This window comes from Hyaena hyaena, unplaced genomic scaffold, assembly GCF_003009895.1.
Source record: "Hyaena hyaena isolate Hyena2069 unplaced genomic scaffold, ASM300989v1 scaffold_885, whole genome shotgun sequence".
Taxonomy (NCBI): domain Eukaryota; kingdom Metazoa; phylum Chordata; class Mammalia; order Carnivora; family Hyaenidae; genus Hyaena; species Hyaena hyaena.
The window spans coordinates 650139-676931 of NW_024081518.1; the positions used below are offsets into that span (position 1 = coordinate 650139).

At 40.3% G+C, this 26793-nt stretch overlaps 1 protein-coding gene across 1 annotated transcript in view; it reads left to right on the top strand.

Moving 5' to 3' along the window:
• The window catches only part of UNC5D (unc-5 netrin receptor D), a 255875-nt gene that overhangs the window by 144502 nt on the left and 84580 nt on the right, over positions 1 to 26793 (top strand). The window contains exons 5-8 of the mRNA XM_039220338.1: positions 96 to 276; positions 1103 to 1270; positions 3002 to 3166; positions 19989 to 20021. Of these exons, the coding sequence (XP_039076269.1) occupies positions 96 to 276; positions 1103 to 1270; positions 3002 to 3166; positions 19989 to 20021 (547 nt within the window). The remainder of the gene's footprint in view (positions 1 to 95; positions 277 to 1102; positions 1271 to 3001; positions 3167 to 19988; positions 20022 to 26793) is intronic.

The following is a 26793-nucleotide window of genomic DNA, read 5'->3' on the forward strand; positions in this document are numbered from 1 at the left end:
CACACCAAAACTACTCACCTTCCAATTCCAGAAAAGAGGTTTGTTGTTTTGTTTTATAAGTAAAAGGTGAAGTGAACGTTCCTTTCTTCTTATAGGTGGAATGGTTGAAAAATGAGGAGCCCATTGACTCCGAGCAAGATGAAAACATTGATACTAGGGCTGACCACAACCTCATCATCAGACAGGCACGCCTCTCCGACTCCGGCAATTACACCTGCATGGCAGCCAACATCGTGGCCAAGAGGAGGAGCCTGTCAGCCACGGTGGTGGTTTATGGTAAGACCAGCCCAAAGGCCAGGAATGCATAGGGAGGGTAGAAATCAGAGTAGAGGGATTTCACTGTTTAGAAGCAGAAAGGACTTCAGGGGTCATCCACTGCTGTTCTCTCTCCTGCCTCTCCCATTTGGTAGATGAGAACACATCCCTATTGCTATTACTGTTTGCTCTTACCTCCAGTATGGGACATCCATGAGACAGTGACATTTCCAATCCCTCTCTTTTAAAAAATAACCCCAAAAGTTTATTTTCTCCCATTGTGTTTATATTTTTAAAAAATTGAAGCGGGCCCCTTCTGTCTCCCATCCCTCCCAAACCCGGCATCTACCCCAGTCTCTCTTGGCAGTGTCTCTCCTGGCATAGGAAATCCACCAAAAACAAACATTACTCTTTGCTGAATGTCTCAGGTATTGTATTAAAAAAGCTTCCCAGCTATTTAAGTGAAGGCATTCCCCTCCATAATAGAAAAGCCCTGGGATTTAGTGTTGAAGCATTTTCAGTATTAGAAATTCAAATGCTGATATTCTCTGCCTGTACTCTAAATTTTCAAGTGCTTGAGAGATACATTGACGAATTCATCCTGTTTTTCCTAATTCCCCACAAAGAACATTCTGTGTCCCTCTTGTGTCAGATGAGCAGACTAAGAGACAGAGATGAGGGAAGCCCCACTGCTGCCTCATGATGGAGGGGCCAGTGTGCGTCTGAAGGTTCTCTTGGTCCCTGGATGCCAAACTCACAACACCATGGCACAGTGTCTAGCAGATAGTAGGCAATCAGTAAAAACGTCTCTCCTTTTTTTTCTCCCCTCCCCATTTTTCTCTCTCAGTGAATGGAGGCTGGTCTTCCTGGACAGAGTGGTCAGCCTGCAATGTTCGCTGTGGTAGAGGATGGCAGAAACGTTCCCGGACCTGCACCAACCCAGCTCCTCTCAATGGTGGGGCCTTTTGTGAGGGAATGTCAGTGCAGAAAATAACGTGCACTTCTCTTTGTCCCGGTGAGATATGTGTAGATTCCCTTTCCCCTTCTCATCCACCAACATGATTAAGCTGGTGTGAAGCACGGAGTATAACCTTCCTTCCCCAAGTTATCCTCTCCCACGTTCTCAGAATGCAGCCTTTGTCCAAAGTGCTAATGTGGAACGTCCTACCATAGCAGGAACATGGGTGAAATGCCTTCATTGGGGGCATATATATGTATATATTTTTAATGCTTACATGATCCTGGACACTCACCATCAGTAAGCCATCATGCTCTAACGTATCTCTATACTAGCCATGTTTGGTCGGGCTCAGCCATCCCCGTCTCTCTCTCCCTGGGTCCCCCCATTTGGTGGCACAGTAACTATTAGTGATTGAGTTGTCTGGGAACACAAAATAGGTAGCAGAAATTTGACCCTCTATCATCAGTTACCAATCAACTCACCTTATCATCTTTGTATTTGTTTGCAGTAAAACCAGCAGACACTGTACAGTATCACAGAGTTGCTATTTTACATTTGGCCTATGTTTGCCTTTCTTTCTGAATAGAGACTTCCTTTACCAAATATGGCTTTTATAAGTTCTTTTGTAAACCTCTTCTTGGCTCTAACCCAATTTATACAATGAGGAGTAGATGAGATGGAAGATGACTTTCTTTATGGAAAGCATATCCTCCCATTGAGAAATAAATTGATTCTAGGCCTCAGAAGCATTATAAAACATTAACTCCAAGGATGCTGGACTAGAGCCTCGGGTCTTTAAAATTTCAGATCTAGTTCCACTGAAAGCGAAGCTGAGGCTCTCACCAACAGCTTATTCCTGGAGTTCCATTCTAAACTCCTATTCGGTCAACATTTATTGAGTGCTTACTATGTGCCAGGTACTGTGCAAGATACTTTTATAAATATAATGTCATTTAGCTCTGTGTTGTGAGTTTTCTTATCCCCCAATTGACAAAAATAGTAAAGACGAAGGGAGTGCTCAGGAGCCAATAAGTGAAACATAATCAAGACAAATTCTCAGACACTTTGCTTTCAAGTTCAGTATTTTTTTTTTGTACCCTATTCTTGACTAATTGCTCTCGATTAAAAATTGCATGATCTTAACCCACATAAGCATGGTTGAACTATTCCTAGGAGGAAATGGGACAATTGCCTGAAACAGCTGCCATTATCTCTAGGGTCGATTTTTAGTGGAATTAAAATCAGTTTGTTCAGTTTCTACATACAGCAGCAATCCATGACCCATGAAATTCTATTTATGTAAGTCCTGGTATCTTGGGGCTTGACTGACCTGTTTTACTTTAATACTGTCAATATATATAGGTTTAACTTTTTATTGTTTAGGGCTTTTAGGGCTTAAAGATAGTTCATTCTACTCTCTAGTTCTAAACTGTCAACTCACAAGGAAGTGGCGATTACCAGTGGTTACTGCACATACTTTATCCGTCCATCTAACAGGCATCTGAGCAGGAAAGACTGGGAACAGAATGGGTAATGACATTATTAGCCAACCCAAGGGCACTGATGATGTGAATGCTTGCCTAAATTCAGTAACTGGTCTCCTCCTGAAATAGCAAGATAATTTAGGAAGGAAATCATGGAGAGAAGATAAACAAGTTATTTTGTTTTATGTGGTGGTGGTGATTTCTTTAAAATACAGCTTTAAGAACAGCAGCAGCCCTGGGGTGAGTCTCCTGACGTGTGCGCAATTCATTCTAATGGGGCTTCCTTTTGTTTCCCTTGAAGTGGATGGGAGCTGGGAAGTGTGGAGCGAATGGTCAGTCTGCAGCCCAGAGTGTGAGCATTTGCGGATCCGGGAGTGCACGGCACCACCCCCGAGAAATGGGGGCAAATTCTGTGAAGGGCTCAGCCAGGAATCTGAAAACTGCACAGATGGTCTCTGCATTCTAGGTAACACCTTCTGCTTCACATCTTCAGTGTTTGTCCACAATATGAAAGGAAACATGGTGACCATTCATTTGCTTAAATATGTTAGCAGAAAGCAAAGTCATTTGCCAAGAGCAAAAAGGAAATGAGTGAAAAGAGTAGAAACGTAGACACATTTGTAGTAGAGATGGGGTCATTTTAAATATTTTCTCACTGGCACATCCATAAGCATGTGTACTTATTAATCGAACCAGTAACGTTCTCAGAGAACTGATTTAAGAACCTGTTTAAAACTGTCTTTTAAATTAGCACTTCTTTTAGTACCCACCATTTTAAGTTTGATGAAATTCTGTTACTGATCACCATATGCTTTTATTTCTTCCAAGAGTTTCACACTACTTTAAAGCATTTATAATATATATATATTATATATATATTATATATATTACACACATATATACATATATAAAAGGGTGTGTGTGTGTGTACACACACACACATATATATATATAATGTTTTTAGAATATATTTTAATAGTCTCCAGTGACCATGGTTCTATGGCATAGGACATGTGTTGTGACTGTTACTTTACAAATGGAGGGGGGAAAAATGACAGTTGAAAAGATGGGTGGCTTTGCACCAAAATAGAATGTTGAGTTCAGAACTCCCAAGCCTTTGTTTGGTTCTAAGTGACAGTCTGCCTGGGTAAGAAAGTATGGGAAGATCCAGTCATCACATAGACAGGTTTTAATTTGGTGATGTCCCTTACTAGCTTTGTGACTTGGACAAGTCACCTAACTGCTTAACTTCTCTATGGAAGTACCAAAAACTTGGTTACTGTCAAGACTAAATGAGAAAATATACATGAATATTTCATGGCACACAGTAGGTGCTCAGTAAATATTAATCCCTTTTTCACTTGCCTGCTCAGATGAGCTAAGGTGTATTGGTTTTCCTGAGGTCCTTAAAAAATAAGAGATTCAGGACACATGTATTCTCTCGAACTAGGTAGCCATCTTGGAAAATAGCCAGCAAAAAATAATATAGCTCAGTACTTTGTCACCTTTTAGGGATATGTTGTGTTGCTTCTTATTTGGAAACATGACAATATGAAGAGAATACCTAAGTTGGATTTATTTTTCTGCATCAATGTGACTGGGTAGCCTTGAAAGCAAGCATATTCAAACATGCTAACTGTTATATTTCCACAATAAATCTGGATGATTAAAATTAAAAGGATAATACATTGAAGTGACCACTTACTGATAGCCCATAGTGCCTTCATTTTCTCCATGCAAGTACTGAGGACCCTAAATGTGTCAGATATACCATAGAGACTGTTACAGAACATAACCTCGCCACCAGTTTCTCTGATGGCAGGGCCATGCCCTCTAATATTCTAGCCATCTGCCTTCCTCAGACTGCCTTCTCTCTTCTAAAATGTAAGAAACTTAACACAAACAATAGCATAAAATTTAAGGAAATGTGTTTTTGACCACCCTTGACTACCACATTTTTCTGAAATAAACCTTTGATGTTTGACTTTTTTTTTTTTTTTTAACATAGAGCCATATATGTTGATACAATCAGGACTGCAAATCTTGGCTGTGTTCTAGAGAACCATTGACAATATAACTATTTGGCTATTGGCTGAGTTTTAGGTGATCATAATAATAATCTCTATTCACTATTGATTGGACTTGTACCTAGGGAAAATCTGAGGCTATCAGGCTTCAACTGTAGTTGACTAAAACTTAGGTCTTAGAGGTACCGATTGAAGAAGATAGACAATGGTTAGCCCTTAAGATAAGAAAGAATGATCAAATATGTGAATGTTATATGTTCACACCTGTATTGTGGTACAGAGGCATTTGTATTTGAATAAGAGTTCTGTTTCAGGTGTAAAGGAATTCCCAGCACTGAGAGTATGCTGGTCAGCCTAGACCTCAAGTCTAAAATTGTTTTAAGGTTTATATATACATAAGATACAGATATACACTTATATAGGAGATAAATATATATCCTTATATATATAATATATATGTTAATTAACTATAAGGAAATGGCTCGTGTGATTACGAAAGCCAATAAGTCCAAAATCTTTAGAACCCAATGCCTCTGTTCAAAGACTGTTTAGCAAGAGAATTCTCTTACTCAGGGGAGGGTTATGCCTGAAACTGCTTGGATGAGACCCACCCATATCATGGAAGATACTCTGCTCTTCTCAGTCAGCTGATTTAAACATTGGCTTCAACTGAAAATACTCACAGACTGACTTTCAGCCAAATATTTGGGTACCTGATGACCTCGTCGAGTTGACACAGAGAATTAATCACCACAGATGCATATGTACTTGTGAAATTCCAAAGCTTAGCTCTTTTCTTAGAGTCAGCCATGGCCATGGTTCAGGCAGTCATTTTAAGCCATTTGTTAGTAAATTGAATTAACCTCTCTGTGAACCTTGGCCATGTATGGTTTTAGTCACACGTGTGTGGGTATTTGGTATCCATTTTTCTGTAGTGCAAATAAAATAGCTGGAGGACAAGGAGATTTGAAATATAAGTGGCACTGGAGCCAAAATCTCTGTTAAATCCCTCCACAAATTTGAGCCTTTCCTCTCTATTCATTCCTCTATTTCCTTTTCTACGGAAGCATGGTTTTTCTAGCATCCTTGGCCTCCATACTACTCACATTGAGATGTCTGTCAGATATGATCAGAGGCCCTTGATGGCAACAGTGACTCAGCTTTTTGAGGAAAAAAGAGTGAAGCCTAGGAAATCATGGAGGTGAATGGGGTTGTTTTTACATCGGTGGGAAAAGGGTGTGTTTCTAAGAGCCCAACTGCAAAACATGTTCTGCCCTTTTAGACAAAGAGCGGCTACTGATATCAACAGAAATGAATTACATTTTGCTGTCTCTGCAGGAAGCAATGAACAGCACTCTGGTTAAATGGTGCCAACATCGCTGCACTTGTCACTGGTACTCTGCCAAAGTGCTCTTGCTAAAACTAGCTGTATCAGGACAGTGCTCCAATGAAGGCTGGGTTTGATGAAAATAGCACTGGGCGACAGCTTTGTGGAAACAAGAGCTTTGTGAAGGATCTAGGTCATGTTATAATTTGGGAATTTCCATCCTTGTTTTTTTTTTCTTTTTATGCCAAACATGCCCCTGAAGCAATTCCCCAGTTCCTAACTTCTTTTGGAGGTTTAACAATGACATTGCTTGACTCTCAGATGACCTACAAGTCTTAGATTTTATTTAGCTTTGAACAGAATAGCTAGGTTTCCTTGGTTGACCCTGAAGGTTGCATTTCTCCTAGAGAGAAGGAGTAGCCAGCTTTGAATGATCACTTTACTACTTGGGTGTGATTGTCACTTGGCCAGTTGTGACTGGAGCACAGAATCTGAGTGTCATGCTATCACACACAGCCACACCTAAATGCTCTCCCCAAGAAAATAAATGCCCCTAGACTAGTGAGAATAAGATTAGGCAGTCTTTGCCAATAACAGTCCAAGGATCCAAATTACAACCTAAACTAAACATCCAATGCTTTTATGCCAGAACTATTTATCTAACAGAAGGATAATTATGTGGTATGATTGTCAAGAAACTTCTCTAAGCATAAAGACCAGAGTCAGGTAGTTTTTTAACCACTGCCCTTTCTACTTGCTGTGAACCTAGTGGCTTCTATCCTCTGAGGATTGCAGCCAGAGGTCAATAACAGGTGCATGCCTCTTTGACAGGAACAGAAGGGTGAAATTGGTGGGGTGTTCAGCTTGAACCTGAGGAATAAGAGAAGCCCGCTCCCTCTCCCTTTATTCTAGAAGATATAAAACTAAGGGCTGTGATTTGAGAAGATTAAATCAGTCTGCTTCAGAGAGGATTAGTACCTAGATGTGCCATGAGACTGAATCCAGAGAAATGCCACAGAGGTCTGAAGGAGAGGAAATCTTTAAGGCTGAGCTAACTGAGAGCTAATCCATCCTTTTTGTCAAGATGTAAGATAGGTCAGTTCAACATCCACAGTTCAAAAACCAAAATATCTGTTGAATGCTGGTTTGTTTTCATTTCTGATGGGTATATCGAAGAGAGAAGTTTGAACAAACAGTTGGGAAACTAAATCAAGGGTAAAGACATCTGTACAATAGCAGGTTTAAATCAACATCCCCAGGCTACATCTAATAATCTAACCACATTGTCTATTGAATGATCTACTTAAATGACCTAAAGGAAACACCTGAAAAGGTGAGCCTGTAATCACATCAAAGTAAAGGTTGCCTTGGTAAGCATTTTCTCTTGGACCATTCTAAGCTTCATTGTTATCCATTACAGCCATTACCTGGGTCCCATCCCTGCCTTTCCTACAGCGCCAAAGAAGAGAATTTTCATTCTGGGTTAGCTCAGTGCATCTAAAACAACCCTCTCTGCTAGCAGTTTACAGAATGCCTACTTTTGGTACATAGGGCTATAAAGGGCAGGTTTCCATTTACCAGAGCAAACCCCATCTTTTCCTTTCTTTGGGTAAAGGAGTCAGAAATACCTGCTTGACTCATTATTAAATGTTTTGTTGTGTAAGTTCATATTTCAGAGCCAGCTGTACTGCACAATTGCTTAATTACAGCATAAACTCTGCATAGCAACATGAAAATGGCACCCGCCGGATAGCTAGTGCAAAGCATTCTTAAGTTGTCACGCAGTTTACTCCTGCTTGCTAATTCTCCCAAGTAGTTTTAATATTAAAAACCCATTTCCATTCCATTTATAGTACATAGTATGTCCTCCTTTTACCACCAAAATTTTTCCTAGAAATACCCAACCGCCGCCTTGCTGTATAACAATTGATTAATTCTGAGTTGCTTCATGGACGCTGCATAGCCGAAATGGATATAATATTGCAGACCCACAGGAGTAATAAGATTGTAGATTTGGACACATATGGTATCATTAGTAGCTCAGCAACAACCTCTCCCCCATGCCCCAATAAACATTTTCCCATTAAGGGACCCAATCAGAAAGCCTGTGAATAACCAGCTTTAATGAGACAGAGTGGAGTGGCTCATGACTAAAGTTTCCATTGTGCTTTATTAAAAAAGAAAGCAGAGATATCTCAATACTCATGTGTTTAAGTGAAAGCATTTTTTTTTTTAATTCCACAAGGCTAAACCTGTCATTTTTGTGCCAGGCCCTGAGCATAATGGAGCATAAAGAGGAAAAAGAATAAGCCATATTCAACATGTTAGCATAAAATCTCTCCCCTTTGTCATCCACCCACTATAGACTTCTCTACTTTTAGCCTTGTTAATAAAAAGCTAAAGACATCAGATCGTTTTTTGAACGTAATCCTCCTTCCAAGTAAGGACTGGCTTTCATCCACTGGTCTGTGATAGATGTGTATTTCATAAGTTATTGGAAACCTATGGCCCTCCTTATCAACCAGCTCTGAAACACTTAAGATGCCTTTTCCTATCCGGGAAAATCTTCTGTCACCACCTTCTCTTTACTTCTTCATAGACCTGTGTGCTCTACTTATGTTGTCATGACGGACCAACCTAGGGAAGAATTCCTTTCTCAGATCATTGAAATCGAGGCACTTATTGTGCCCGTCTCTCTCTTCTATCCACTGTTTCCTATTCCTATCCACTCCCCGCCCACATATTTCAATATGTCCTTTTACACTAGGCTTACATTCTTTTGGTGGAATTGGACAGAAAGTGCTAAGTCGTGCTTCAGAAACATGATCTCTGGAAGGCTGTTTATCTCAGGCATATCTTGTTAACTTTGTTCATTTTATGAGCAGAATTGAAATAAAACACCTCCACTGTAAATAGGAAGGGCTGTAGAATTAAATTTGGGCAGCTGGAGAGCAGGATACATTACCTCCTGATCGTATTACTTAGATTGGAAAAAACAAAAACCCAAGAAACATAAACAGACAAATAAGAACAGATCCCCATGACAATGTGAACTGGAGAGAGCCCATTAGAAAGCTTTAAAACATTTCTTAAGGAAGTGAAACATCAGCCATAGAACCAGAGAGTTGGTGGGAACACACGTCTGTTACAAAAAAGAGAGAAATATTTTGTAGATGCCGTACCCAGAAAGCACAGGGAAGGCATCAGTTGGAAGGTACAGAAGTTGAGGTCAAGGGCGGGGTTGGCTGGCTAGGATAAGCCTTACTAGATCTATCATTCACAGCAAAGACTAACTAGCTTTCTAAGGTCCTCTGTGATTCTGAGTTGAAACTGGTTATTCTCACTCTTTTTAAAAGATTATTTAATTTTAAGAGAGAGAGTGAGCCAGGAAGAGATAGAGACAGAGAGAGAATCCCAAGCAGACTCTGTACAGAGCCTGATGCAGGGCTCAAATTCATAAACAGTGAGATCATGACTTGAACCAAAACCAAGAGTCAGACACTTAACCAGCTGAGCTACCCAAGTGCTCCTGGTTATTCTCTTTTTGAAAGATTAGAAACGGACCTGAATCTAGAAATGAATGAGCTGAGCCCAGAGGATTCAAACATTCATCCCATAGATGAAGAATCAAAGCTCTGGGGTCAGATTGTTTGAGTTTGAATTGTATTTGCAGTCCTATGAGTAAGTTTCTTAACTTCTCTAAGTCTACATTTATTCATCTATAAAATAAAAGCTCTAATAGTGCCTGTAGAAAGGGTTCTTTTTGAAGAGGAAGTGAATTAATCCATGCAAGGCATTTAGCATCTATAGTAAGTACTCCATTTCTGCAAATAATTGTGTGTGTGTGTGTGTGTGTGAGAGAGAGAGAGAGAGAGAGAGAGAGAGAGAGAGAGAGAGCGAGCGCATGTGTGTGTTCTAGTAAAGGGATTCCTGTGGCAGAAAAAGTATGTATTCCATATTCTGCAAAATATTGATACTGTGATGCTTTAGATATATTCTTAAAACACTTCCTAATGTATCTCACAAATATAGTGTATCTAAGGCAATAAAATGTACTTGTCATGAAAATTTTTTAGAGATGCAAATTTTGTTCTTTGTACCAGCCAGGTCTGATGAATAGTTGCTGGAAAACAGAACTTAGGGACCAGGATGATTCTTAAACTTTGTGTTAAACCAAAATTTCAGTATCCTTTCTCAGAAACTCTGAGTGGCTGAACAAATGACTCCTGATCTTCTAGTCATTCTTGGCAGGTGGGATTTGGTCCCACAGGAGACAGGTGATTTATGAGGTCCCCACCAGTTCTCAAAATTGCATGATTCTCACCACTAAGTAAAAATCACTCAAGAGGAAAGCCCCAGAGAGGGACCTAGATGATCCCCAAGGAATACCATCAGTTCTCACAATACTGACTCGGGGATTATATAGGGTTTATTATACAGGAGGTGATATAGGGGTTTCCTTCATGTTATAAAATACACATGTCCTGACCACCTCATGATAAAATGAATTTTTATAAAGCAAGTCCTCATTTCTCCAACAAATCCAAGCCGCCTTTTCCTCTGGAAAAAATTCCAACATACACATTGATAGACTGTAGAGCAGCCTACAGATTCCAGTATTCCCCATCTGTTGCCAATCATTCTAGATTAATGATATTTGTCACCTGTCTGGCAATACCTGATTGTACATTCCCACATCTGAAAATGAGCAATTTTTCCATATTTTTCCATAATTAAAAAATGCTTAATAGATTTGGTTGTCAGTAACTATGGATATTCAGGATCCTTTTTGGAAGTCCCCCCAAATTAGTCTTTCTGTCATATAAAACAAACTATGTCTGTTTCATTAGTTCTGAGAAAACAGATTCTGCATTTGCAGGATTCAACAGTACACAACCCTGGGTAAGAAATATTAGTCTAGACTAGAGAAAGATTTAATGCCTAAGATCATAGAGTGGTCCAGCTATAAAAGAAATGGCAAGAACCCAATCAAGGAAGTGATTTAAAACTGAGTAAAGACTTCAGCAGCCTCTGGGGTGTACTGAGCAAAGTGAATTAATAGAGAGGAAACCTCTTTGTTTTGATCCTACTTTTTTCTCCTTAAGTTACAAATGCATGTGTCTCTTCAAGATCATGGGGAAAGGTGGTACCTCAAATGAAGATATTATCATCAATAGACATCAACATCACCTTGGCCTTCCCCTTTCTCCAGAGAAGTGTCAGTATTACATTAAGACCCTGCTTTATGTACATGTGTTTGGCAGGACAGAGTTAGTGCTCAGTGGAATGGAAAGTTGCCATGATCATTTAGAAAGAAATCAGGGATAGCAAAAAGAGCTCTGAACCAGGAATCAGGAGTCCTAGTTCTTAGTGCAGGTGTTTCATTAACTAACACTTGACTTTGAGCAAATCTCTCCAGATTCTGTGGCTTGTCTATTCATATCTATAAATAAGAGCAGGTTGGGCAAGATTTCTAGATTTCATCCCACTAAAAAAATCATGAAATTATTTTATATCTTAAATGTAGTTTGCTTATATATGTGTATGCATATATATATTTCAGAGGTTATTTTGAATAACATAATTAATATGTATACATGTAAACCATGAAAATCATACCTCTGATATGTCAATGCTTTCAGCTATTTGCTTTTTAGCCAGTTTTGAGGAGTAATTTTAATTTGGTCACACCTAAAATTAACCATTTCGACAATTATTTTGTAGTGTGAGGAGGTACAACTTTAAGATTAAAAAAACCATAAAACCATGCTAGTCTTACCTAGGAAATGAACATACATTAGGTCTCTAGAATTCCATTTCAATCCCTTCATTGAGAAACTACACTATCTTAGGAATTTATACAGACTATAGGAAATTTATGGACCCTGATTTTGTATTCAACAAAAATGTGGATAAGTATTCAACAAATACTAATTGAGTATCTACTATATTCCGTTTACTATTCTAGGGACTGAGAATAGGTGGAAAACACAGATACAGACTCTATGTGCTAGTAGCTCAATCTATAATGCTAGGTAAATGTATGGGTAGCATAGGGACTGGTGAAGCTTTAAAAAATGTACAAGTTCAAAGGGTTCATCACAATTTCTCTTTAAGCAGTTAAAAAAAAACTTTCAAGTTTTATTAACTTAAGTAATCTCTACACCCACTTGGGGCTCTAACTCACAACCCCAAGATCAAGTTGTATGCTCTTCCATTGAGCCAGCCAGGCGCCCCTCTTTACGTAATTTTTTAAAGATGTGATTGATATCCTTTGTATATCAGTGGCTAAGTATTTTCTTAGCAATTGTAAATAGTCATTATAATAATCACCCTCCTGAATCTCACCATCCCTATCCATCTCCTACCCAGACTTTCCTATGATCCAGCAACAAAAGGGCAAATCTAGACACAGCAGAATCCACCATGACCCTATGTTAAGAGTGGCACATCCATTGTAGAAGCCTGTTTTTTTTGTTTTTTTTTTGCTTAGATTTTCTTTCTTTTTTTTAAGTTTATTTATTTATTTTGAGGAAGAGAGAGAGAGCACACATGCAAGTGGGGGAGGGACAGAGAGAAAGGGAGACAGAGGATCTCAAGTGGGCTCTGTGCTTACAGCAGAGAGCCTGATTCAGAGCTCGAACTCACAAACCATGAGATCATGACCTGTGCCGAAGTCAGTCGTTTAACCAGCTGAGCCACCCAGGCACCCTGAAAGTTGTTATGTATATATTTTAAATGTTTTATTTATTTCTGAGAGAGAGCAAGAGAGCAACAGCATGCAAGCAGGGGAGGGGCAGAAAGAGGGAGACACAGAATCTGATGCAGGCTCCAGGCTCTGAGCTGTCAGCAGAGAGCCCGATGTGGGGCTCAAACCCACAAACCATGAGATCATGACCTGAGCTGAAGTCAGATGCTTAACAGACTGTGCCACCCAGGCATCTACACCTTTTTTTTTTTTTTTAATGTTTTGTTTAACTTAGAGAGAGAGAGAGAGAGAGGAAAGTTGTTATATTTTAAAAGAATTTTGGGAAAGAAATCATACCTTAAGGTAAAGAAAGTAATCCTCTGGACATTAACCAATAAATGATTTCCTTAAACTTAAATTATATAATCTAAACATTGTTTAGTTTTGAATGTGTATGTATTTCTATTGTGGTTGGAATGGAGGGAATCAAAGCAAATTAATTTATTGGATAGAAAAAGGATCTTAATAGACATCTTCCTTTGGAACAGAGTTAGAAACATTGCATTTTATCATTTTGAGACCAATTTCTGGTAGAGTCTTTGTGGCCCCGTACTTAAGAGTGTTTGCAATGATCCAGGAGCATAGTTTACTCTGTTTATCCGTTACAGAAACTGCCACCTAAAGAATCACTGGGAATGGATAGAACTTTGTAACATAGATGGTATGGGTTCTAAAAATTCAAATGATTTAGCTCAAAAATGAAATATGCAAATGTTCCTCGTGAACATGGTTATTATGGACACTGACTTGTCTCAGATTAGAAAATGAAAGACATTCCTACAAAAGAGACCTCAGATTTGAAAGGGAGGAAGCCTCTATCTCCTGATGCACACTAATCATGTGCTGTGACTGAGGGACAATTCTGGATGGTCATTGTTCATGAGAAGTGACACCTGTAAGGTCTCTGTTATAGTAACTGCCTGACTTTCCCTAATTAATGTGATGGGGCAAGGGTAGGAGGGGTGGGTGAGGAAGCAAGAATTGAAGGGATTTGTGTAGTAGATCCACTCTCTAAAGAGTCATCTGAGCAGGAGCTTTGAAACACGAACAAAAAGGAAACTACAATACAGAAATTAAAAACTAAAAGGAGGAAAAACTGGAGGTGGGATAGGTTTTATGCTCTTCTGGTTTTTCTGTGGTTTTGATCATTAGAAGAGTCTGAGGGCTACAAGTGCCATGTCTGTGGGATCTACTGCCTCAAGGAACTTTCAGCACCGAGAGGAGAAGAGAATAGAATCCCCAGTTGTCATCTTCAGGATCTGCCTGACATATTCAATCACAGTGGTGTTGCCAATGCAAAGCAGGCCTTGTGTTTTATCTAATTATCTGCCAGAGCTGATACAAGACAGATCGGCCAGGCCCTGGGATTTCCTGCAGCCTTGGATAGCATTCAGAGAGTTGGTCCTTAATTATTTCTAGTTCGGAGAGAGAGGGGAAGCAGGAATGAATGAAATACACTGGTAATCAATAATGGCAAATTCTTTTCTGCCAATCAGTGAATAATCATGCAAATAACTTGTAATTTCATTGTTCCTCTGTTTTTCTCTTGCTGTGATTCTCTGGTTGCTGTGCCAGTTATTCATGAGCTAATCATTTAAATATGATTTATATGTTAGGGGCCCATAAATGACACTGAGTAAAAAGTATAAAATAACTCAAAGGAACAGTTCTGAAGTACTACATTTGAACACAAAATCGACATTGTATATTTTTTTTAAGTAACCCCTATGTGCAATGAGGTTGATGAACTCATGACTCTGAGATTGAGTGTCATGCTCTACTGACTGAGCCAGCCAGGCACTCCGCCCTGCCATTGTATTATAGTGACTATAAGGAAGATAAACTGTCCAGAGAGGGGAGGCATCCCTGTGAACCAAGTCATCGCCAGAAAGTTCATGAAGGAGTCAGAAACTGGTATATGCCTTGGAAACAGGATATCTTTATCTAGGAAGGAAGGGCATCCCACAGGAGGCAAAATGGTGGGGAATGGCACTGAGGTGAGCCTGGAGAATTCAGGGATCGATTGGACTAGAGCTTGGATTTGTGTTGAGGTGCCACAGAAATGAAGTCATTTTTGAGATGATGGGACCAGTTCCTAGTAGACTGGAAAGGCAGGCGGAACAGTTGGCTGTGACTTGCAGGCAAGGTGGAATCATGGTAGACTTTCTTGCATGCTAATACCAGAGAATTATTTCAATGAATAAAAGAATAGAGAGTGGGCAAGAAAGAAGACTGACTATTCCACTGACTTCAGAATCAGCTCTTAATACTTTAAGATTACAAAAATATGGACAGTCAACATATATCTTTTTTTTGGGGGAGAGGGTGATGAAAAGGATTTCAAAACATAGGGTCTATGAAAAGAATAATAAAAATGGTCTTTGGGGATGAAAAAATGGGACACAACTGGTTTAGTGAAATTAAAGAATGGTAATAATTACTAACTACAATGACACATGGGAATTACTTCCTTTTAGGGGGAAGTTGCTGTCTGGGCACACTGTCCTGGTGGGTATTTAGTCACACTGGGTGCACTCTGTGCCTGAATTAAAAAAAAAGGGGGGGGGACATTGACTTTGGTATCAAACATACTTGTGTAGTCTTTAAAAGGCATAGAAACTGACTTCAAATAATCACCCACAGGTTTTGAGGAGGGGTCTGTGAGTTGGAGTTGAAGCCATTTGTCCCCATGTCCAATATCTCCTCAGGCCTGCTCTCTTTACAACCCTAGGGTGTGGGCTAGGCTGTACATAGCTGGCCATATTTGTTTCCCAACAGAGAAAGGAATAAGGGTGGGTGTGGGTGGGAAGATAGGGGTGCAGCTATAAATAGCTTCTAAGAACAATGGATACCATGGAAATGCTTTGGGAACATCTCCTATAACAAAGGAAGCAAGAAAAGTAGAGATGGCAAAGAAATGAATCATTACCAAAAATAATAAGATAGATTGTCCTCTCTTTTTCACTTTTTCTTGTGTGTAAATATGTATACTACTATCCACACACACACACAGCACAAAGGCAGATTGCAAAACAGTATATAAAAGACAATTCCATGTCTTTATAGGCAAAAGTGATCAATTAGTATTGATCTTGTATAGTTTCCTGAGAATATATAAACATGTGCATGCATAAATCTTAAGGGGAAAAAAGCCTAGACTTTCTATATATAACTTAACATCAGCAATGGTTACCTCTTGGTGTGGAATTATGAGTTGTTTTTTCTTTCATAAATATATCTCATATATATACATATATGTGTATATATGTGTGTGTGTGTAGATGTACACACACACACACACAGGATACACTGTGAACTGACTGTGGAAATATTAAAAAGGATTTTTAAAGAAAACATGATTTAAAATATATTTTTGCATTTTTAACTTGTAAATATACAAAATCATTATAAGACTGAATTATGATGACCTCAATTTCCATTTACCCAGAAGGTACCTCTTGGTGTGTAAGTTAGACCCTAGGCAAATTAGTGATTTTCCCAAACTACAACTCAGCAGCCACTCACTCAAAACTATATTTCTCTGCCTGCAAGATACAATCCAGGTCCATGTATCTACTACAGCGACCCTAGATTCGCTTAGGGAGGCAAGACTAACTGAAGTTGGGTACATACAGCCCCAAATTTGTTGCCAGAAAGTGGTGGTGTATTCGTTAATCACAGAAACACAGATCCCAATTAGTCAGAAGATCTTGGACTGGGGCCCAGGCAAGGGTATTTGTTTAAAAAGCTCCCCCGATGATTCTAATGTGCAGCCAACATTATGAACCATGGCCCTAATGGATTCATTTACTAAGGGGTTATTTGAATATGGTCTTGGAGAGAGGTAAAACAAAAGCAGAGAGGATGTAGTTGACCAAGGCCAAGGGGATGCATGGCCCTGCAAAAAAAAAAAAAAAATAACAATAATTTGCAAACAGAATAAAAGAACATGGAGTGTGGGGTGGGCAGTTCTTTCAAAAGATAGTGAGATAAATGGGTAGCCCTCTCCCTCAAGTTCATGGTAGAATAATCTCCTGATCAGATATATCAAAGTGGGAAAAGTGTTTAATGACAGCAGCTTGTTGTCCAGATACTGGCATCTCACACAATCCAGCAGAAACTAATTTTGATGCTGATGCCAAGGTACTGAAGTTCTCTTGGTACCAGAGGCTTCTGGACTTTTCCGTTAGAGAATACACACCAACCCACTGGACCTTAGCGTAACACATCCCACAGCAGAGCAGTGGCCCTTTGAATCATTTTACTCTGCTTCAGAAAATCATTCCACTAGGAATGTCTTCAGTTGTTTTCTGCAGATTTACAGTGGGTGAAAGCTAGGAAAAATCTTCTGGTCACTGCCCTTCTTTCCTCCTACCAGGAAAGCCACGTTTTGACTTGTGCTTAGTTTCATAAAGCAGAGACTAGGGCTGGACACAAGTTTCTTAACTCCCTTCACATACTCCTGAAATCCACTACCAGTTCTGATTCAGAGTTATGACTTGCCTCCCAGTACTGGCACAAAGGGTCATGTTTTTACTCTGAACCAGTGACAATGCTGATTTTGTTCATAGTGTGTTGAAATTATATTATTTATTGATACAGATCATGTGCTAGCCCTATGCTATTGGCTTTGTATTTATCATGTTTAATCTCAGTACCAAAGTTCAAGGATGCTGTTATTCCCATTTTACTGTGGAGAACACTGTGGTCACACAGAGGGAATAAAGACCACTCAGGATTGAAAACCTCTTCTAATGCCAAGAGTCTGCACTGATTCCATGGTGCCACTGCTAATAAGGACTCCAGAGCTGGGTCACAGGGGGAAATAACCCCACTCTCCTCCCTTGTGATCCCTTGTGGCCTGAATATTTCTCATGAAACTAGTTAGCCCTGGCTTTTCTTTTTTCTTTTTTAATTTTCTGAGAGAAAGAGCAAGCTGGGCGGGGGGGGGGGGGCATTAGGGGGGACTTGTGCAGGCAGAAGAGAAAGGGAGAGAATCCCAAACAGGCTGCATACTGTGAGTACAGAGCCCTATGCGGCCAAAACCAGGAGTTGGAGGCTTAACCGACTAAGCCACCCAGACACCCCAGCCCTGGCTTTTTAGCCCCATTTGCTCTTTCTTCCTTTAGAGCTGTACCCAGAAGAACTCTACCACTCCAGATTTTTAACAGCCTGGCTGTTATTTGATTTATTTTCTGAGGAGTGGTTCTGTATCTCACCTGTTTTTAATGGGGTTTCATTTTGCTACCCAGCATAATCTTTGTTCCTGTGGTTCAGAAGGAAGAAACTGCTGTTAAACTCAGCCAGAGTCCTAAACAGATGTTCTGCATGTCCCTGTGTGTTGTGTTAGCAATGCATCACTTCCAGACGTCTAGGCCTGGCCTGCCGGCATCCCGCGCCCATGCCAAATGCTTTCAGATAGCATGCAATAAGCAAAAACTGAATTCAGGTTACAACCACCTAAGTCATTGGATTCTACTCCTTGAGTGCATTAGCATCTGGACTTGGGGAGGGGCCAGCCTGCTCTCAGGAAAAGTAGCAGCCCTGAATCTGTGGAGGGGAGGGGAGATGCAGGCGTTGTCTGTTGTAAAAATCTGTATCTGTTAAAAAAAAAAAAAAAAAAAAAAAACCTGACTGTAAAAATCTGAATCAGATCATATCCCCTTGAGCAAATAGTCGTCTTTTATGAAGACATTTCATTTAAAGAGAGATTTGCCAGAAATCATCTTTTCCCAGGGAGCTTTCTCCTTATAATGAGAAATACAAAATGGCGGTCCATTTGCAAGAGTGTGACCTCCAACTTTGAAAAGCTACTTCCATAACAAATCAGACGGCAGGACACACAAGAGCTGTGTTCAGTAAAGCACACCACAAGGATTTTCTGTCAAAATCGGTACTAAGTGCAGGCGTGGGTTAGGGAGACACATACCCGGTGAATGATTCAGAATAGCTGGTCTGTCTGCCTGGGAGAGGTTATGGCTTAGTCAGATAGTATTTATGAAGTTCTCCAGGATGTACCAGGCTGTATCTGATTCCGTGAAAAACGTAATCCAAAATGACAATGTCTCCCTCTGCTTGGCTTACTTCCAGGCCAGTGGGGGAAAGGGACCCTGGAAGGTGACCTCTCGTGGTCCCCCTACCATAGTGTGATTCTGTGAATGATGAGCAACAGCCTCAGAGCATGTCATCTGAGCATGTTCCATCTAAGTCCAAAGAGGGGGACTGATCAAAGGGAGGTCACCCCATGCAAGTCATCTGGAATCTTGACATGGTGACCAAAGCACAGTCTTCTCAGATGTCTGTGTCATGGTGGAGTTGTGTTGGCCTGAGACAGCCAGGGAATGGGGACTGGGAAGTAGAAAGACTGGAGTCAAAGGCAAAGTCAGCCACAGGCACCAAGTCTCAGGGTGATTTACAAGGTTATGCACTGGTGGCAGACAGGGCAGGAGAGCATGGCTGGAGGGCAGTGGGGAGAAATGATAAAAAGGTCTCATCTGAGCCTGGCCCGAAAGTTTTTTTCTCTGTCCACTTCCTGTGCCTGCTGCGCTGCTCGCTACTGTGATTACAGAATGACACTGTAATGAAGAGAGACCGTACACATAGTAACAGATAACAGAGAAAGAAAGCCAAAAAGTGATTTCTTAAAAGCAGACCTCCAACAAGGTCGTAATAGCACACCCATACTCAACAGAAATGGACAAATGGCATAGTTTGGATCTTTTTATCCAGGCTATGATTAAGACCAAACCAATGTAGGATCCCTTGAAATTTGTATTCACCAGCTCATTTTTCCATCATCACATACAGTGAAATAGCGTCCCTTCCTTACCTGAGCAGTCTTCTGCCTGTATAGAAACAAGGAACATGTTGTCAGCTCAGTGCTCTCATCATGCTGATAAGAATCTAGCAAATGCAACAGAGAGAAACTCTAGTAAACCTTAGGGGAAATAAAAAAAAAAAAAGAAGAAGAAGAAGAAGAAGGAAGCAATCACCCTAGAAAAATATTGCAAAGGAGAAAAATAAGAAATTAGAAAGGAAAGGAAAAATACACACATCATAATCCATATCATCTGCAAAAACAGAAAATGTTTCTTGTATAGAGGTGGACATAAAGTGATATAGGAAATCTATCTGCTCCATGTAAATTTATTAAATGAAACTCTCTTTTTCTCTTTCTTTCTTTTAGATAAAAAACCTCTTCATGAAATAAAACCCCAAAGTAAGTTATTTTTCCTCTTGTGAATATAATTTATTCTCATATTTGCTGCCTTACTGTTGTATTTGTTTAGGAGCCAAACAGAATGGGAGGTTGTAGGAAAATATCCAGGGCTTTCAGGGCGCCTTCTCATTGGGTCTGGAGTCTGATATCAAAGGTTGAAATGGAAGGAAAATATAAACACCCCTCCCTCAGCATAAGAGTAAATCTCCCCCCTGATGCTGCCTACCTCAAAATCTATTTCTCTGCAAATGCCACCTAGGATTCTTATTGCTGAGCAGATTGATAGCATTAAAATTAATAAATATTTGTCAGTACAAGCTTTCATGAGAGCAACCTTGGGCAGGAGCAGAGCCTGACTCCAAGCCTCTGCACCTAGGAGGAGGCAGGGGCGCCTGACACGCAACCGTGAAATCCATGGCAACTTGGTAAATTAGAGTGAAATCAGCAGAAACGGAAAATGTTGGTGTCCGTGCCGGTTTGAGCACTCTGCACGCAGGCTTGCTTCCTGGAGTGGCAGGCTTTTGCATGACCTCCATCTTAAACACCCAGTAGATTTGGGCAGAAGAGCACAGTGAGAATGGTTAGCATCTTGCCATTTGACCCTAAGGTTTTTAGTCATGGCTGGACTTTAGAGCCACCCAGAAGCCTTTTTAAAACCCCAGTTCTCAGGCTGTACCCTCGTACCAATGGAATCAGAATTGGGGTGGGTTAGAATCCCTGTGTTTTTGTTTCACATTTAAAAACTTTAATGCATATTTAATATATTTGATTTTTCCCCTTGAAGTATATATAATTGATTATGTTTGTTTTGGGGGTATACAACATAGTAATTCAACTTTTATGTACATTAGGAAATGATCACCGTGATTAAGTCTAGTTACCATCTATCACCATACATAGTTATGACAATATTATTGATGATATTCTTTTATGCTGTACTTTAAATCCAGTGACTTATTTATTTTATAACTGGCAGTTTGTGCCTCTTAATCTGCTTCACTTATTTCACCCATTACCCCACCCCTCTGGCAGTCACCAGCTTGTCCTCTGTATTTATGAGTGTTTCTGTTTAATTTGTTCATTTGTTTTGTTTTTTAGATTCCACGTATAAGGGTAGGAATGCCTATGTTTAAAAGATCCTCAGATCCCAATATGCAGCTTGGGTTGAGAATAAATAACTATCTTAGAAAAATATTTCTCAAAAAGTGGATCAGCAACCATGTGCAACAGAATCTCAGGGTGTGGTGGAAGCTTGTTAAATACACCCCATCTCAGAATAGGACAAATGAATTCAAATCCCCGGCATAAAGGGGGATGTGGTGGGGTGGGGCAGGGATGCTCCTGAGAATCTACATTTTCATATGTTTCCCAAATGATTCTGAAGCTCTCAGAAGTAGGTACAGCATCTTTGAGGTAGAGGGGCCTAGGCAACACAGCTCTTAGCAATAGAAAAGTTACTGAGCTGCCTGGTTTGGGTTATAAGATTGTAGAAGGTGTCCTGTCCGGTATCTCCCATTTTCATATAAAGTGAATGACTTTTCATCTTTTAAATTCTAAGGTATTATAATTCAGATAGCTTGGGAGAACTAATAGCTTTTATTAGCTAACTTCTTGGAAGGAATTAAGGATTCCTTCTTGTGAGGTTAGATGCAAATAGGTGCTTTGGGGACAGGGGTCAGGAGATGTACAGAAAGATCCAGGAAAGCTATTATGTTACTACCTTGTTATGTTGCTTCAAGCAGCCTTGAGATACAACAGTGCCATTACCTGCAGAGTCTGAGAATTTTGCAGAACACCAAAAACAAACTTCCCTAACTTTTTCTTTCCACCGAGGCCCACTGCCCATAAAGTAATTCTTGGTACTTAGCTAGTGGTCGACTGACCTCCTGCATGCTTGATTTTGAACTAGGGAGATTGGAGGTGGAGAAACCTGGTTGTATACATAAGTGTGCATGTGTATGTTGAGGGAGGGAGGAAATAATTGGGTCAGTTAATATTTGCTATTTGCCTCTGTCAAGACCTTAGGGTGAGAGCTGGAGTAAATAGACTCCCAGTTACCTGCTAGTGACATAGCCAAGCCACCCACTGGTCCTCACGTGTAGCACCAGCAAGTTCATGGGTATCTATGTGGTGGCCACCGTGAGAGTTCCTTAGAAATGTGTTTCTTAAAAATTAATTTCATGCTTAGTTTGTGATTCCTGTGCCATTCTAATTTGGTTACATCTGTACTTCCAGCCATAAACCCCACACTAGCTATTTCTAGTCCTCAGGGACTCCTGAATTAGTTTTTGCTTGGGGTTTTCGCTCATGAACACCATGCTTAATTGCTGGATACTGCCACGGAATAGCTTAAAGTGTTTTAATTTGTGATTTCCTAAAAATAAAACCTTAACAGAATCAATGTGATTGCAAAAGGCTCCCAGAGGAATCCAGCCGGGGTTCTGTAACATGCACGATTAGGAGTGCATTATACAAATTCAGGCTGCGGCTGTGCAGTGAAAGAGGGGCTTAGTTTAAGACTATATGAATCATCACTGATGCAAAATCAAAGTCAATTATGAAGATAATTGAGAAACAACCTGTTCCTATATATAGCTGTACACATGATTCTCCACAAGGCCTGGTGGGTAGAAAACATTACTCAGAGCCTCGCATGCAGTCGGTCCTCCGTGAATGGGTGGGCCGAGGAGCGAGCTTCGAGTTGCAGGGAAGTGTAAAGAGAAAGTGAAGTCTTAAGATATCTGTTGGCAAGTCATAATGACAAACTGGGGAAAATATGTGCGCCGCATAGCTCATGAAAGCACTTATTGTAAATGAGATAATTTAATCAATTATGTTTCCTAATGTACTAAACCGAATGTTTCATTTTCTGCTTCTGCACATCTTAAATTATCTTCAGGTGCTTTATGAGATTTAATCATAGTTAATAGAAACTTCATTACCATCAAATGTGCTTTCAATAAATGTTGTGTAACAATGTCAGGAGGTGCAGTAAAATATAGTAGGTTCTGAATGGCAAACACGCACCCCCAGAGTCAGACTGGAAGACGATGGCATTCAGACAATGGGGCTCCTTAGAGGATTGGGGCTGTGGCTTTCTGGAAGGCAATGGGTTCCTGAGGAGCGACTCGTTCAGCATGTTCATCTTAGGGATGAAAAGTATTTCTCTGTCTCCTAAAGAAACAGACCAGGACCACACACCCAGTCTTCTCTTCATCCCCTTTCCATAGAGTTGTTTTACACCTAGTACCAATGCATGCTAAGCACAAACCCAGCGACCACTTGCACAGTCAGTCACCTCCAGGATGCCTCCAAATGAGTGTCTCCCAATTACTTGAATCTTACCTGTTTCAAAATTGAATTTCTCCTTCTCTGCCCCTGTTCTTAATGCAGTCCTGCTTCCCATCTTCTCTAGTTCGTTCAGTACTACACCGTCAACTCACTTTGTCCATGTGCAAAACTTGGGGAGCCTCCGAGATCCCTTTTCCCCTCCTTTCTCCTGCTTGTTATGCATGTCATTACAGTCTGACTGTTATTCCAAACAGAGCTCATTTTCATCACCAACTCTCTGTTTTCATGCTGCCCATATCCATCCCACCTATCACTCGACAGCTGTTGACTAAGAGCTTACCATGCAGTAGAAAGTAGTTGTAGAGAAGCCACCCTGAGAGGAACAGGTACAGTTTCTGCTTCCACAGAGGATATGGTTTGAGTGGAGATGGATGGATGTAAACAAACCAGTGTTGATGGCTAGTGTTGTAAAGAGAAATAAAGCAGGGTAAGATGCTCAGGTGGGGTCGAAGGGAACATTGCTTTTTTGGTAGAAGGTGTTCAGAGCAGATCTCTGTATTAAAACTGGATTTAAGAAGAGACGTGAAGGGGCACTTGGGTGGCTGTGTCAGTTAAGCATCTGACTCTTGGTTTCGGCTCAGGTCACGATCTCACAGTTTGTAAGATCAAACTCCACATTCAGCTTCTCTCTGACAGCTGGAGCCTTCTTGGGATTCTTTCCCTCCCTCCCTCTCTGCCCCTTCCCTGCCTGTCTGCTTGCTTGCTCGCATTCTCTCTCTCTCTCTCTCTCTGTCTCTCTCTCAAAATGAATGAATTTAAAAAAAGAGGAGGAGGAGGAGACCTAAGAAAACAAACATACAACAACAAACAAAGAAACATTCTGGATGTCTGGGGTAAGAGTGATCCAGACAAAAGGGACACCAGATGGAAAGGCTGTGAGATGGGGACGTGCTTGGAGTGTCTGAAGAACAGCAGGCAGGACACCTGGAGCAGAGTGGCAAAGGGAGGGGTCCTATTAAGCTAAGATCAGAAAAGTGGGATGAGAGGGGAAACTGCCACATGGATGATAGGCCATTGTCGTGACTTTGACCTTTACTCTGAATGAGATGGAAAGCCATTGAAGGGTTTTTGTCATAGTGACATGACTTAATATTTTCAAGGATAAATACTACCTACTGTGTTGAGTATAAATATATAGGGGATCAGAGCAAAAGCAAGACTTGTTATAGTGATCTATTGTAACAGTAATCTGTAAAAGTAATCTAGGCTATTACAACACCTAGGCTCTTACAGTAGCAAGGTCTAAGATGATTGTGGCTTGGCATAGATACAGAGAATTAGACATTTTAAAAATGAGTCATATTTGCATATCTATTGAAGGCAGAAAGGATTTGCTGATGGATTAGATGTTGAATATGAAAAAAGACAGGTTTCAGGCATGATTTCCAAAGTTTGGCTTTGCAACTAGAAAAATAAAGTTGCCATTACTGATACACAGAGAATGGAATACAGCAAATCTAGAGGGAGGATCAGGAGTTCAGTGTTGCTAGCACTAACTTTGAGATACCTATTAAACATCTAAATGGAGAGGTTGAGCAGGCAGTGGAATATATGAGTCTGGAGGTCAGAGGAGAGTCCTGGCTGGTGACATAAATCTGGGGCTTGTCAGTGTCCAGATGATATTTAAAGCCATTAGGTTGAAAGAGCCCGGATAATGAGTGTGCATGGAAAAGGGAAGAGAGCAGAGGACTGAGCCCTGAAGGGCATCAACATTTAGATGTAGAAGAGGTCAGAAGTCACTGCAGAGAAGACAGAAAAGTTGTAGCCAGCATGGTAAGAGAAAAACGAAAAGAAAATTGTGTCCCAGAAGAAAATTTAAATAGTTTAGCCATCTTCATTCCTAATCAGGATTTCTACAGTCGCCTCCCTGTATCCAGTCTTGCCCCACATCAATTTATCTGATCTTTCTAAACATGAATTCTGGTCACACCACCTGCAATGTTTAAAGCTCTTCAATTGCTTGGGGAGCCTGGGTGGCTCATTTGGTTAAGTTTCCAATGCTTGACTTTGGCTTGGGTCATGCTCTCACAGTTCCTGAGTTCCAGCCCCCATCGGGCTCTACACTGACAGTGTGGAGCCTCCATGGGATTTTGTCTCCCTCTCTCACTTCCCCTCTTCCACTTGCTCTCTCTCTCTCTCTCAAAAAAATGAACTTAGGAAAAAAAAAAAAACTCTTCAATTGCTCACTATTATTTATAAAATAAAGCCTAAGCTACTGAATATGTATATGATCTGGTCTCAACATTCTTTTCTTAATCCTATCAACTTCTCTCTGTCAGTTTAATCATTAGGTAAATTTCTCCCTGCCTACTCACCACTTCCTGTGTTCTTCAGTCAAATAAAGCTTCTGAGCTTTCTGAATACCCTCTGTCCATTCTGACATGTAGTGCCTGTTACTTATACATTCCATTACTTCTCCCTAAAAACTCATTTTCTCTACCCAATTTTTGTTAGACTCATTCTCCCTTCCAATTTCAGCTTGTATTTTACTTCCTCTGCAAGGCCTTCACCCACCAAGTCTGCATTTGTTACCCAGTATCAAAGTACTTACCTAATTCTGTGCTCTATTTTCATTCTCCTTATACTTGTCTGGATTCCTTTTCTTATAGAATCATTTCTGCCTATAGGTAGACAGTACAGAGTCTTATTTACTCTTTGAGCTGCAGCATTCACCACTAGCCTAGTATGTATTAGATATTCAAAAAACACTTGAGTTCATGCCTTACATCCTCCTGAAAACTCCTCACTGGGCCTTTTATTGTCAGACAAAAAGTCTTTGCTTCTAAATATTTATTTTTACTCACTCCTATGCTATTTATTATACAGTTTTATATAAATAGTTTTGTCCCAGTGAAATGTGAGGGGAAAAAATTGTTTCTTCTCTACAACTTCAATACAAGGTAGAAGATGAGAAACAACTTGAGAAAAGGGGAAGTTAGGAAACAATCGTGAATAACCCTTTGTTCTGTACCAGATAGGAAGTTAAAGCCTAACAGGTTTTACTTACAGAATCATGTCCTTCCCAGACCAGAATCATGATGACTTCCCAGAACCATGTCCATCAAAGAATGGCCCAAATGTGTCCTTAAAGTCTAAAAACTAAGTATAATCTTCTCACTAACACCCATCCCATTCTACATCTTTTCCAAAAATGCACTGGTTTCATGCACAGCGGAATAACGTGGCGCCTGGGAATCCACATCCTTGGTGATCTTCACAGGGTTAGGGAATACTTTAGAAGATGTGGCCCACATTTCTTCTTTCAGGCTGTGAGGACTTGAGTAGCACCTTGATCCCATGAAACTGTCTGCAACTTTGGGACATACCTTTACATCCTCAACAGACTTCTAGGCTCTTCTAAACTAACATTAAGCTACTGGCATCAATGCTGATCTTCTAGCCATGCTTTAAAACGTCTTTC